The sequence below is a fragment of the Symsagittifera roscoffensis genome, chromosome 4, assembly GCF_963678635.1.
Source record: "Symsagittifera roscoffensis chromosome 4, txSymRosc1.1, whole genome shotgun sequence".
In the NCBI taxonomy this organism is placed as follows: domain Eukaryota; kingdom Metazoa; phylum Xenacoelomorpha; order Acoela; family Convolutidae; genus Symsagittifera; species Symsagittifera roscoffensis.
In genome coordinates this window covers 41042776-41055098 of record NC_087065.1, presented here as the reverse complement: position 1 = coordinate 41055098, position 12323 = coordinate 41042776, and the positions used below count along the sequence as shown (strand labels likewise).

Genomic DNA, 12323 nt, shown 5'->3' with positions numbered 1-12323 from the left:
AAGCCATTTTCTTCTTCTTTCGTCCCCACACCATTTCAATAGGGTTTAGATCAGGGCTATGGAGGCCATTCGAGAAGAGGAGTTTTTTATCTCGTCAAAAAAGTTTCGTCACATTTGCCGTATGAAATGTGGCATTGTCTTGTTGAAAAAAAAACAAACGTTCTTCTTGTGGGTTCAGCATGTCCACACTAGGAAGCAGAAAATTGGTGAATTTTCTTCTGTATACTGCTGGGCGTTCATTGTCGTATAGAAAGTAGCAGAAATCAGAAAAAGAAAAACGCCATACTCTCACATTTCCACGGCTCTGAATTCGGGTATCAATCGAAATTCGTGTTTCATACTGTCCGCTTGACCGTTCTCAAAAAATACAGCTCGGAATTTTTCTGTTTTTTTTTTAAATTTCACAAACATTTTCCGACTCCAATCGAAACTATTTTGCGACTCCAAAAACATAACCCGACTCCAATCGAAACTCAAATAACGATTTGCATAAGATATTCGTTTTTCTCTTTGTTGTGACGCAAAAGTTTTGCGAGGCTTTCCGGTAACGAAATTCAAGTTTTTGAAAACGTCGTTGCATAGTAAACCTTGAGACTGGAAAAATATGGCTCAAGGATTGTAATTTTTTCCTGCAATTAGTTTCCAAATTGTATAATTTGATCATCTTCACTTCCGTTTGTTTTTTTTTGGGGCGGCCTGATCTCTTTTTTGATTAGCCTTGATAATCGTCTTCATGGAAAGTATAAGCCTTGATATTCGTTTTCATGGAAACAACATATACGGTAAAATTCGACTTTTTAACTTAATTTGCTAAAATAAAATCTGGATTTTAATCGCAGTACTTAAAAAAAGGGTTGCAAAAAGTAGGGAAAGTTTTCTTTTAGTAAGTTGTAAAGAACATGAACTATTTTGGCAAAAGTAATTGCTAATTTTTGATGTTTGAGAACTGTCAACGCATTAATTAACTCTGACAATCATGCAAACGACTTGACAGGCGAGAGAAAATTTCACTTTATATAGTGTCAGATAAAACGGTATCCAAAACGATATTGCCGGAGGCATTCACTGGTCCTAACGATATTGAAAGCTACTCAACACATTTTGAGCTATTAGCCGAACTAAAAACTGGAAACGTACTGCACGAAAAACAGAATTTTTTTTGCATTATTTCGCCTTTTACCGTTACCCTTCCAAAGGCTTCAAGAGGCTACTTACCGTACCCTCCCAGAGGCTACTTAACCTTCTCAGCTATGATGAGACCGTTAAAGCTTTTCAAATTCATTACATTGAAAAACCTGTGTTCTTCCACGGTCGGCTAGAGCGTCGCGCGCAGCAGGCAGGTGGAAAGTTAACAGAATTACTGGGTGATTTACAGCATTTGACAAATCTCAGGAAATAAGGGACCTGCTAGTGCTTCCCGAAGGAATCCACAACAGCCAAGTTAGACTCAATCCTACGGCTTCGCAAGACAATTGGAGACAAGGAAATGTACAAGGCGAATGCTTTAGAGTGCGCACTTCATCTGGAAGCCGTAATTGGAATTGAGGAAAAAGAACAAACGCCCCGAATAACAGCCATACGGAGGGATCAGACAGAAATGCTAACGGACTCGATGAACAGACTAGTTCAAAAGATGTCGGTTGGTAATAAAAACAAACCCATGGTCGACGAGACAACAACCCCTGGGGAGGAATGCGACGCAATGGAAACCGATATAGGGAGCAAGTTTCAAGAGATGGAGCAAGAACTCCAACCTCAGGACCAAAAACGCGAGAAAGAAATGGCAATCCGAGAAGGGAAAACCACAATGACATATGTTGACTATGTGGGCAAAGGGGTCATTGGGCAAAGAACTGTAGTAATTGTTTTACTGGTGGAAAACCTATCCACGTTAAGCGAAAATGCCCTAAGAATAAAAGGACGGAACGAACCAACGTGACCAGGGTGTGCTCCAATAACAAATCGAAATGTTTCAGTGTGGGCTTACTATTGAACGAGAAATCGGGAGTAGCATTTCGTTCGTTAGTTTTGACACGTATGAGCGGCTTGGAAAGCCGGGAAGCATAAAGGTTTTTAATAGTAAAGTGTTAGCGGCTAACAGTTCAATGTTTCAAAAACTTGGCAGTGTCGACATCAAAATCCAAATGAAACCAAAGTCCGGAGTTATCGCCCAAAACATTTTAATAACGGCGGATAACTGCTTACCATGCCTTCTTGGTTGGGGTTTCATGATCGACGAAATTGGCGAACAATTGCTGTACAGTACGAAACATCGGACAGCACTACCTATCTCAGCGGAAACAACGACTGGTGTCCGAACGTTTGCAATAGCAGAGAAGAATGCAAGATTCCCAAGCAGACAAGAAAACTAGTAGAAATCTTCATCAAGGATGAAAAGGGTACAGCCCTCAGCAACCCAGAAGGTTTAAATGAAGGCATACAGGAACTCAAAGAAAAAACCGGACTACTGGTAGCTGATTCACTTACAAGTGTAAGCCAAGGGAAAAGTTGCTTGAATGTACTGAACATGCGATATGAAGCTATTAACATATACCATGACAGCAACACTGCTCCTTATACCAATTTGACACATCAGATTCAAGTAAACGGACTCTTTAGAGCAAGGAACGACCGCAGCATCAGGAGCCCTTTGAATTTGGCAACACGCTACTCGGGGCAACGCACAATTGGCATCTAAGGAAAAGACAAGTTTGCAGATAATGTTTGAGAAACATAACCAATTCTTTTTCATGCAGCTCAACGGACTCAAGTTTTTTGGATAAAAATAGACATAAAATAAAATTAATCGCTGATGCAAAGCCATTTCGGCATAGGAAGTATGAATTATGAAAAGTGGAATACCATGAAAAAGATCTGGGAGGATTTAGAAAAGGCGAACTACTAGTTGAACCAACTCACTCGAATTGGGCAATACCAACCATACTTGTTGAGAAAAAAGAGGGAACCCACAGGTTAGTAGTTGATTACAGAGGACTGAACGGTCAGATCAAAAGAGTAAGCTGGTCCCTACCAAAGGTAAGTGATGTCGTTGACTCATTGGATGATAACATGATCTTTTCCCACATTGACTTAATTTCTGGTTGTTTTTAAATGGCGCTAAGAGAAGACTCCCAACATCTTACTGCCTTTATAACGCCAATGGGTCTCTTTAAAAGCAAAAGTCTACCAATGGCTCTCCAGGCCAGGAGCATTTCAAAATTTAATGGAGTTGATACAAAGTGGGTTATCATACGAAATTGCTTTGGTCTACCTAGACGACATTATAAGCCTTGGTAGAACATTTCAAGAACAACTAGAGAGTTTGGACGTTATTCTGTGTCGACTGAATAAAGCTGATTTAAAATTAAACAGAACAAAATGCAAGTTCTTTTAAGCAAAAATTCATTTTCTTGGGCATATTTTGTCGAACAACGGCGTAGAAGTTGATTCGGAAAAGATAAACTCACTGAAATACATGAAAGATTCTCACAATATCAACAACTGCGGGCGGTATTAGGACTCATTTGAATCTACCGAAAGTTTATTGAAGAGTTTGGAAAGACAGCTGAACCACTCTACAAACTTCTTAATAAGAGCGAAAAAATCTTTCTTTATGAAGCTTGCAAGGAAGCATTGAAAGAAACTGCAGCAAGCACCAAAACTGGGATATTCAAATGATGAAGGTATGTATAGCGTAAAAACGGATGCTTCATTAACTGGGATAGCAGCCATATTGACACAAAAGCAGCAAGGTAGAAATCGAGTTATTGCGTACACCAGCAAAACGCTGAATAATGGACAACACAATTACTTTTCAACCAAAAGGGAACTATTCGCAATCGTACACTTCACGCATTATTTCCGGACTAACTGTTGTGACAAATCTTTTTATTAGTTACTGATCACAGAGCCTTAATGTTGCTCTAAAGCTTCAAAGAGCCAGACAGTATGATAGCTAGCTGGTTGGAAAAACTAGGGCAGTTCCAATTCGAAATTAAGCGCGAGGTCGGCAAGAAAATTCCACATGCAGACTGTTTATCAAGCGTTCCAACTACCACTGAGGAGATGGTTAATCAATCACAAAAAACAACAGATATTTCGAAAAAATATCTGAGAAGAAGCCCTAAAATCGTCCAATTTGGAATTAAAAACGGTTCAACTGAAATCTAGTGAAATAAGAACGACAAAAAGCTGTGTGCAAAACAAGGAGAAGCCAGAAAAAAGGCAAACGAGTGGCTCCTCAAAAACTTTATGGAAATTTTGGACAGATTTCAAAAAAATGTTTTCTGGAAAAGACTTACTAAAAAGACAGAAACTAATCAAAGAACAGTACATCGTAGTCCAAAGAATTTTTGTGACTCCAGTGTTCATGTAGGAAATGCTCATTTCGCTACATAAATATTGTGTTCATTTTGGTTACAAAAAGACTTTTCAGTATACTCAAGAATAGTTTTACTGGCCTGGAATGAGTCGGGATATTGAAGATTGGGTTAATAGCTGTGAAAAGCTCCACAACAAAGAAAAAACCTAGCCAGAAAAACGAAAATTCACTGCAGACATTGAAACCAAGCTATCCGTTTTGGCATGTAGCGATCGCTATCATGTGACCGCTATTGGAATCAGAAGAATTCAAGTATATTCTTGTAATCGGAAATCAATTCTCAAATTGATACGAAGCGTTACCACTTCAAAACAAAGAAGCAAAGACAGTAGCTAAGGCATTGGTTGACAATTAAATTTCAAGCTTTGAATGCCCAGCTAATCTGCAGGGGCACAAACTGATTGAAAAATACAACAGAGCAATCGAAGCAGTCTTGTCTAAATATGTGCCCAAAAAAACACAATGTTTAGGCCAATCTTCTTTAAACAGTTATGATGGCTTACATATCTTCAATTCATGCAGTGACAAAATACAATCCGTATTACTTCATCGTGCCGATAGATTGCATGTACAAAACATCACAAACTAAAGTGTTTGCAACGCCAACGATTACGTCAGAGACCTGAGGAAGGAACTCCAAACAAGCCACGAACTGGTGCGTAATACAATGAACGTCGAAAAAGAACAGGAAAAGATTTTCTACGGGGAAAAACAAAATTGACCTAAGTATAACGTGAACGACAAAGTACAACTTTTTAACCAAACCTTTTGCGAGGGACAGACAAAGAAATTTAAGTCGTTCTATAACGGACCACTGATAATCATAAAGACTGTAAGTGATCTAAATTTTGCGATTGAAGACCAAAGATCTAAGAAACAGCAAATAGTTCAGCATGATAAGTTAAAGGATTTTCATGAACAAACAAAAGTAAACTCTCAGGAAGCGGGATGAAAGAAACTAAATGCAACCAAAGAAACGGATGAATAATAAAACGTTTTTGTAGTTGTGGAGTTCCCTAACTCGAAAATAGAATCTCCTAGTCGGTCTACGCCGGAAGGAGAAGCAGTTAAAACCGAAAAGAAAAAAAAGTTCAGTGCTCCCACGGAAGAATTGGACATCAAAGAACCGATTGCCACATCAGAAGTTACAGAGACTCAACCAAATAGACCCACCGACAAACCAAGACGAAGCGTAGGAAGCAGAACAGGCACGAAGATACCGTTTAGAGAAAAGCAAAAACCGGATCAGAATCTAAAGCAGCTAAACCTGTTAGTGATGTTAATTATGAGTTACTAAATGGAACGAAAGGTAATAAACTGTACAATACTAGAAAACCGAGTGAGCTTAGGAGAACTATCTGGCGACATTTCAATCGCACACAATTTTCAACAAATTTTTGGACTCTGAAACAAAATCCTTGAGCAAAAATAGCGATTGCCTCAAACAAAACGGAAACCCGATACGCTTAAAAGCTGGGACTTAATGTATAAACCAGTAGCATCAGAAGTCAGGCAGAAGTATTACATGTAATTGGCGTCATATTCAGTCACGGCACTTAATAAAAGCAGCTGGTGGGATTATGCAACATAGCTGCATGAATATTCCAAGCTTCTTCCTAAGAAAAGCAGCTGGTGGGGTTAAGAAGCATACCTGCATGATAATTCCAAGCTTATTGCAAGCTTGAGAAAAAATGGGACACAAAAACGGTTAAATTTCTAGGCTTTGGAAACGAGGATATTACTATACCTCTGGAGAATGTGGTTAGCATGTTAGCATCAGAGTGTTCAAGTATTTTCAAAGTAAAATTAGCAAAAGCTTTCATGAGGTGATCAAAAGAGGTGTCAAATATGTATATCCAGTGGAGTGGTCTTCGCCAACTGATAAAAAAATTATCGGCTCAGTTTTAAACAATGGTGAATTAACCATTGGCACATTGAATGCACAAATAAAATCGTAGCTATTGGTAGTTTGTAGGTTTTTGAGAACCCAACAGGAATGGCACAAGTTAGAAAGGGGGGAACAAGAGTTTCGAACTTGGTTAGGTAACGTACATTATCGATGTGAAAACAACGGGAGGTCCAGTAATTTCGTTAGCAAAATTTTCGAACTCAATTAGCTCTTTGCTCTTGGCAACAAAGAATAGGAATTACCTTTCAGGGCAAATTGAAATTTCCGTAAAAAGTGGTTTTTTGCTATTGAAGTTTTCAGAAATCAAATCCTTATTCAGTAGGAATAAAAGGAACCACCTTTGCGTATCTTTCACAGCTTCAAGAGATTAACCAGTAAAGATGTAAAACAAATTGAACTAAAAATGTTTTTCACCTGGGAGTTTTTAACCAATGAAAACATAGATAAAAATATTTGGCATTTAGCAAAAAAAACCGGAAGCGGAGAAAATTTTAATAAAGAAAATTTTGTCAAATTCGCCGAAACAGCTTTCTACACTGAAAAAGTACCAGTGGAAGTTACAAATAATTACAAAGAGTCGCACCTAAAATTTATTTACCTAATCAAAAAATTAATCTATCGCAATAATACTCTCACGCTCTGCAATAAAGTCTGTCCTAATGCTTCTGAAAATTGAGGTGAATAACAAATTTCTCTGAAAAAAGGGCATAAACTGTAGTTGGAGGAACATTAAAGATTATTTTAAGCTGAAATCAGCGGGTAAGACCTAGAAAAATTCCAACCACAGGGAAAACTAGATAAGAAAGTAAACAGGATGATAGTAATGTATGGCAACGGCAAGTTCGGTATCCAAAACGATATTGTCGGAGGCACTCACTGGTCCTAACGATATTGAAAGCTACTCAACACATTTTGAGCTATTAGCCGAACTAAAAACTGGAAACGTACTGCACGAAAAACAGAATTTTTTTTGCATTATTTCGCCTTTTACCGTACCCTTCCAAAGGCTTCAAGAGGCTACTTACCGTACCCTCCCAGAGGCTACTTAACCTTTTCAGCTATGATGAGACCGTTAAAGCTTTTCAAATTCATTACATTGAAAAACCGGTGTTCTTCCGCGGTCGGCTAGAGCGTCGCGCGCAGCAGGCAGGTGGAAAGTTAACAGATTTACTGGGTGATTTACAGCATTTGACAAATCTCAGGACATAAGGGACCTGCTAGTGCTTCCCAAAGGAATCCACAACAGCCAAGTTAGACTCAATCCTACGGCTTCGCAAGACAATTGGAGACAAGGAAATGAACAAGGCGAATGCTTTAGAGTGCGCACTTCATCTGGAAGCCGTAATTGGAATTGAGGAAAAAGAACAAACGCCCCGAATAACAGCCATACGGAGGGATCAGACAGAAATGCTAACGGACTCGATGAACAGACCAGTTCAGAAGATGTCGGTTGGTAATAAAAATAAACCCATGGTCGACGAGACAACAACCCCTGGGGAGAAATGCGACGCAATGGAAACCGATATAGGGAGCAAGTTTCAAGAGATGGAGCAAGAACTCCAACCTCAGGACCAAAAACGCGAGAAAGAAATGGCAATCCGAGAAGGGAAAACCACAATGACATATGTTGACTATGTGGGCAAAGGGGTCATTGGGCAAAGAACTGTAGTAATTGTTTTACTGGTGGAAAACCTATCCACGTTAAGCGAAAATGCCCTAAGAATAAAAGGACGGAACGAACCAACGTGACCAGGGTGTGCTCCAATAACAAATCGAAATGTTTCAGTGTGGGCTTACTATTGAACGAGAAATCGGGAGTAGCATTTCGTTCGTTAGTTTTGACACGTATGAGCGGCTTGGAAAGCCGGGAAGCATAAAGGTTTTTAATAGTAAAGTGTTAGCGGCTAACAGTTCAATGTTTCAAAAACTTGGCAGTGTCGACATCAAAATCCAAATGAAACCAAAGTCCGGACATATCGCCCAAAACATTTTAATAACGGCGGATAACTGCTTACCATGCCTTCTTGGTTGGGGTTTCATGATCGACGAAATTGGCGAACAATTGCTGTACAGTACGAAACATCGGACAGCACTACCTATCTCAGCGGAAACAACGACTGGTGTCCGAACGTTTGCAATAGCAGAGAAGAATGCAAGATTCCCAAGCAGACAAGAAAAACTAGTAGAAATCTTCATCAAAGATGAAAATGGTACAGCCCTCAGCAGCCCATAAGGTTTAAATGAAGGCATACAGGAACTCAAAGGAAAAACCGGACTACTGGTAGCTGATTCACTTACAAGTGTAAGCCAAGGGAAAATTGCTTGAATGTACTGAACATGCGAAATGAAGCTATTAACATATACCATGACAGCAACACTGCTCATTATACCAATTTGAGACATCAGATTCAAGTAAACGGCTTCTTTAGAGCAAGGAACGACCGCAGCATCAGGAGCCCTTTGTATTAGGCAACACGCTACTCGGGGCAGTGCACAATTGGCATCTGAGGAAAAGACAAGTTTGCAGATAATGTTTGAGAAACATAACCAGTTCTTTTTCATGCAGCTCAACGGACTCAAGTTTTTTGGATAAAATTAGACATAAAATAAAATTAATCGCTGATGCAAAGCCATTTCGGCATAGGAAGTATGAATTATGAAAAGTGGAATGCCATGAAAAAGATCTGGGAGGATTTAGAAAAAGCGAACTACTAGTTGAACCAACTCACTCGAATTGGGCAATACCAACCATACTTGTTGAGAAAAAAGAGGGAACCCACAGGTTAGTAGTTGATTACAGAGGACTGAACGGTCAGATCAAAAGAGTAAGCTGGTCCCTACCAAAGGTAAGTGATGTCGTTGACTCATTGGATGATAACATGATCTTTTCCCACATTGACTTAATTTCTGGTTATTTTTAAATGGCGCTAAGAGAAGACTCCCAACATCTTACTGCCTTTATAACGCCAATGGGTCTCTTTAAAAGCAAAAGTCTACCAATGGCTCTCCGCGCCAGGAGCATTTCAAAATTTAATGGAGTTGATACAAAGTGGGTTATCATACGAAATTGCTTTGGTCTACCTAGACGACATCATAACCTTTGGTAGAACATTTCAAGAACAACTAGAGAGTTTGGACGTTATTCTGTGTCGACTGAATAAAGCTGATTTAAAATTAAACAGAACAAAATGCAGGTTCTTTTAAACTAAAATTCATTTTCTTGGACATATTTTGTCGAACAACGGCGTAGAAGTTGATCCGGAAAAGATAAACTCACTGAAATACATGAAAGATCCTCACAATATCAACAACTGCGGGCGGTATTAGGACTCATTTGAATCTACGGAAAGTTTATTGAAGGGTTTGGAAGGACTGCTGAACCACTCTACAAACTTCTTAATAAGAGCATTGAAAGGAAGCATTGAAAAGAAACTGCAGAAAGCACCAATACTGGGATATTCAAATGATGAAGGTATGCATAGCCTAAAAATGGATGCTTCATTAACTGGGATAGCAGCCATATTGGCACAAAAGCAGCAAGGTAGAAATCGAGTTTTTGCGTACACCAGCAAAACGCTGAATAATGGACAGCACAATTACTTTTCAACCAAAAGGGAACTATACGCAATCGTACACTTCACGCATTATTTCCGGACTAACTGTTGTGACAAATTTTTTTAATAGTTACTGATCACAGAGCCTTAATGCTGCTCTAAAGCTTCAAAGAGCCAGACAGTATGATAGCTAGATGGTTGGAAAAACTAGGGCAGTTCCCATTCGAAATTAAGCACGAGGCGGGCAAGAAAATTCCACATGCAGACTGTTTATCAAGGGTTCCAACTACCACTGAGGAGATGGTTAATCAATCACAAAAAACAACAGATAATTCGAAAAATATCTGAGAAGAAGCTCTAAAATCTTCCAATTTGGAATTAAAAACGGTTCAACTGAAATCTAGTGAAATAAGAACGACAAAAAGCTGTGTGCAAAACAAGGAGAGGCCAGAGAAAAGGCAAACGAGTGGCTGCTCAAAAACTTTATGGAAATTTTGGACAGATTTCAAAAAATTGTTTTTTGAAAAAGACATACTAAAAAGACAGAAACTGATCAAAGAACAGTACATCGTAGTCCAAAGAATTGTTTTGACTCCAGTGTTCATGTAGGAAATGCTCATTTCGCTGCATAAATATTGTGTTCATTTTGTTTGCTTAAAGACTTTTCAGTATACTCAAGAATAGTTTTACTGGACTGGAATGAGTCGGGATATTGAAGATTGGGTTAATAGCTGTGAAATGCGCACAACAAAGAAGAAACCTAGCCAGAAAAAAGAAAATTCACTGCAGATATTGAAACCAAGCTATCCGTTTTGGCATGTAGCGATCGCTATCATGGGACCACTACTGGAATCAGAAGAATTCAAGTATATTCTTGTAATCGGAAATCAATTCTCAAATTGGTATGAAGCGTTACCACTTCAAAACAAAGAAGCAAAGACAGTAGCTAAGGCATTGGTCGACAATTGAATTTCAAGCTTTGAATGCCCAGCTAATCTGCAGGGGCACAAACTGATTGAAAAATACAACAGAGCAATCGAAGCAGTCTTGTCTAAATATGTGCCCAAAAAACCACAATGTTTAGGCCAATCTTCTTTAAACAGTTATGATGGCTTACATATCTTCAATTCATGCAGTGACAAAATACAATCCGTATTACTTCATCGTGCCGATAGATTGCATGTACAAAACATCACAAACTAAAGTGTTTGCAACGCCAACGATTACGTCAGAGACCTGAGGAAGGAACTCCAAACAAGCCACGAACTGTTGCGTAATACAATGAACGTCGAAAAAAAACAGGAAAAAATTTTCTACGAGGAAAAACAAAACTGACCTAAGTATAACGTGAACGACAAAGTACAACTTTTTAACCAAACCTTTTGCGAGGGACAGACAAAGAAATTTAAGTCGTTCTATAACGGACCACTGATAATCATAAAGACTGTAAGTGATCTAAATTTTGCGATTGAAGACCAAAGATCTAAGAAACAGCAAATAGTTCAGCATGATAAGTTAAAGGCTTTTCATGAACGAACAAAAGTAAACTCTCAGGAAGCGGGATGAAAGAAACTAAATGCAACCAAAGAAACGGATGAATAATAAAACGTTTTTGTAGTTGTGGAGTTCACTAACTCGAAAATAGAATCTCCTAGTCGGTCTACGCCGGAAGGAGAAGCAGTTAAAACCGAAAAGAAAAAAAAGTTCAGTGCTCCCACGGAAGAATTGGACATCAAAGAAATGATTGCCTCATCAGAAGTTACAGAGACTCAACCAAATAGACCCACCGACAAACCAAGACGAAGCGTAGGAAGCAGAACAGGCCCGAAGATACCGTTAAGAGAAAAGCAAAAACCGGATCAGAATCTAAAGCAGCTAAACCTGTTAGTGATGTTAATTATGAGTTACTAAATGGAACGAAAGGTAATAAACTGTACAATACTAGAAAACCGAGTGAGCTTAGGAGAACTATCTGGCGACATTTCAATCGCACACGATTTTGAACAAATTTTTTGACTCTGAAACAAAATCCTTGAGCAAAAATAGCGATTGCCTCAAACAAAACGGAAACCAAATACGCTTAAAAGCTGGGACTTAATGTATAAACCAGTAGCATCAGAAGTCAGGCAGAAGTATTGCATGTATTTGGCGTCATATTCAGTCACGGCACTTAATAAAAGCAGCTGGTGGGATTATGCAACATAGCTGCATGAATATTCCAAGCTTCTTCCTAAGAAAAGCAGCTGGTGGGGTTAAGCAACATACCTGCATGATAATTCCAAGCTTATTGCAAGCTTGAGAAAAAATGGGACACAAAAACGGTTAAATTTCCAGGCTTTGGAAACGAGGATATTACTATACCTCTGGAGAAAGTGGTTAGCATGTTAGCATCAGAGTGTTCAAATAGTTTCAAAGTAAAATTAGCAAAAGCTTTCATGAGGTGAACAAAAGAGGTGTCAAATATGTATATCCAGTGGTG

The 12323-nt window shown here is 38.9% G+C and overlaps 1 protein-coding gene across 1 annotated transcript in view; it reads left to right on the top strand.

Annotated features, from left to right (window-relative positions):
* The window catches only part of LOC134844882 (uncharacterized), a 26127-nt gene extending 18088 nt beyond the window's left edge, over positions 1 to 8039 (top strand). The window contains exons 4-6 of the mRNA XM_063861702.1: positions 1412 to 1858; positions 2264 to 2602; positions 7512 to 8039. Coding sequence (XP_063717772.1) covers positions 1412 to 1858; positions 2264 to 2602; positions 7512 to 8039 — 1314 coding nt within the window. The remainder of the gene's footprint in view (positions 1 to 1411; positions 1859 to 2263; positions 2603 to 7511) is intronic.
* Positions 8040 to 12323: the final 4284 nt, after the last annotated feature.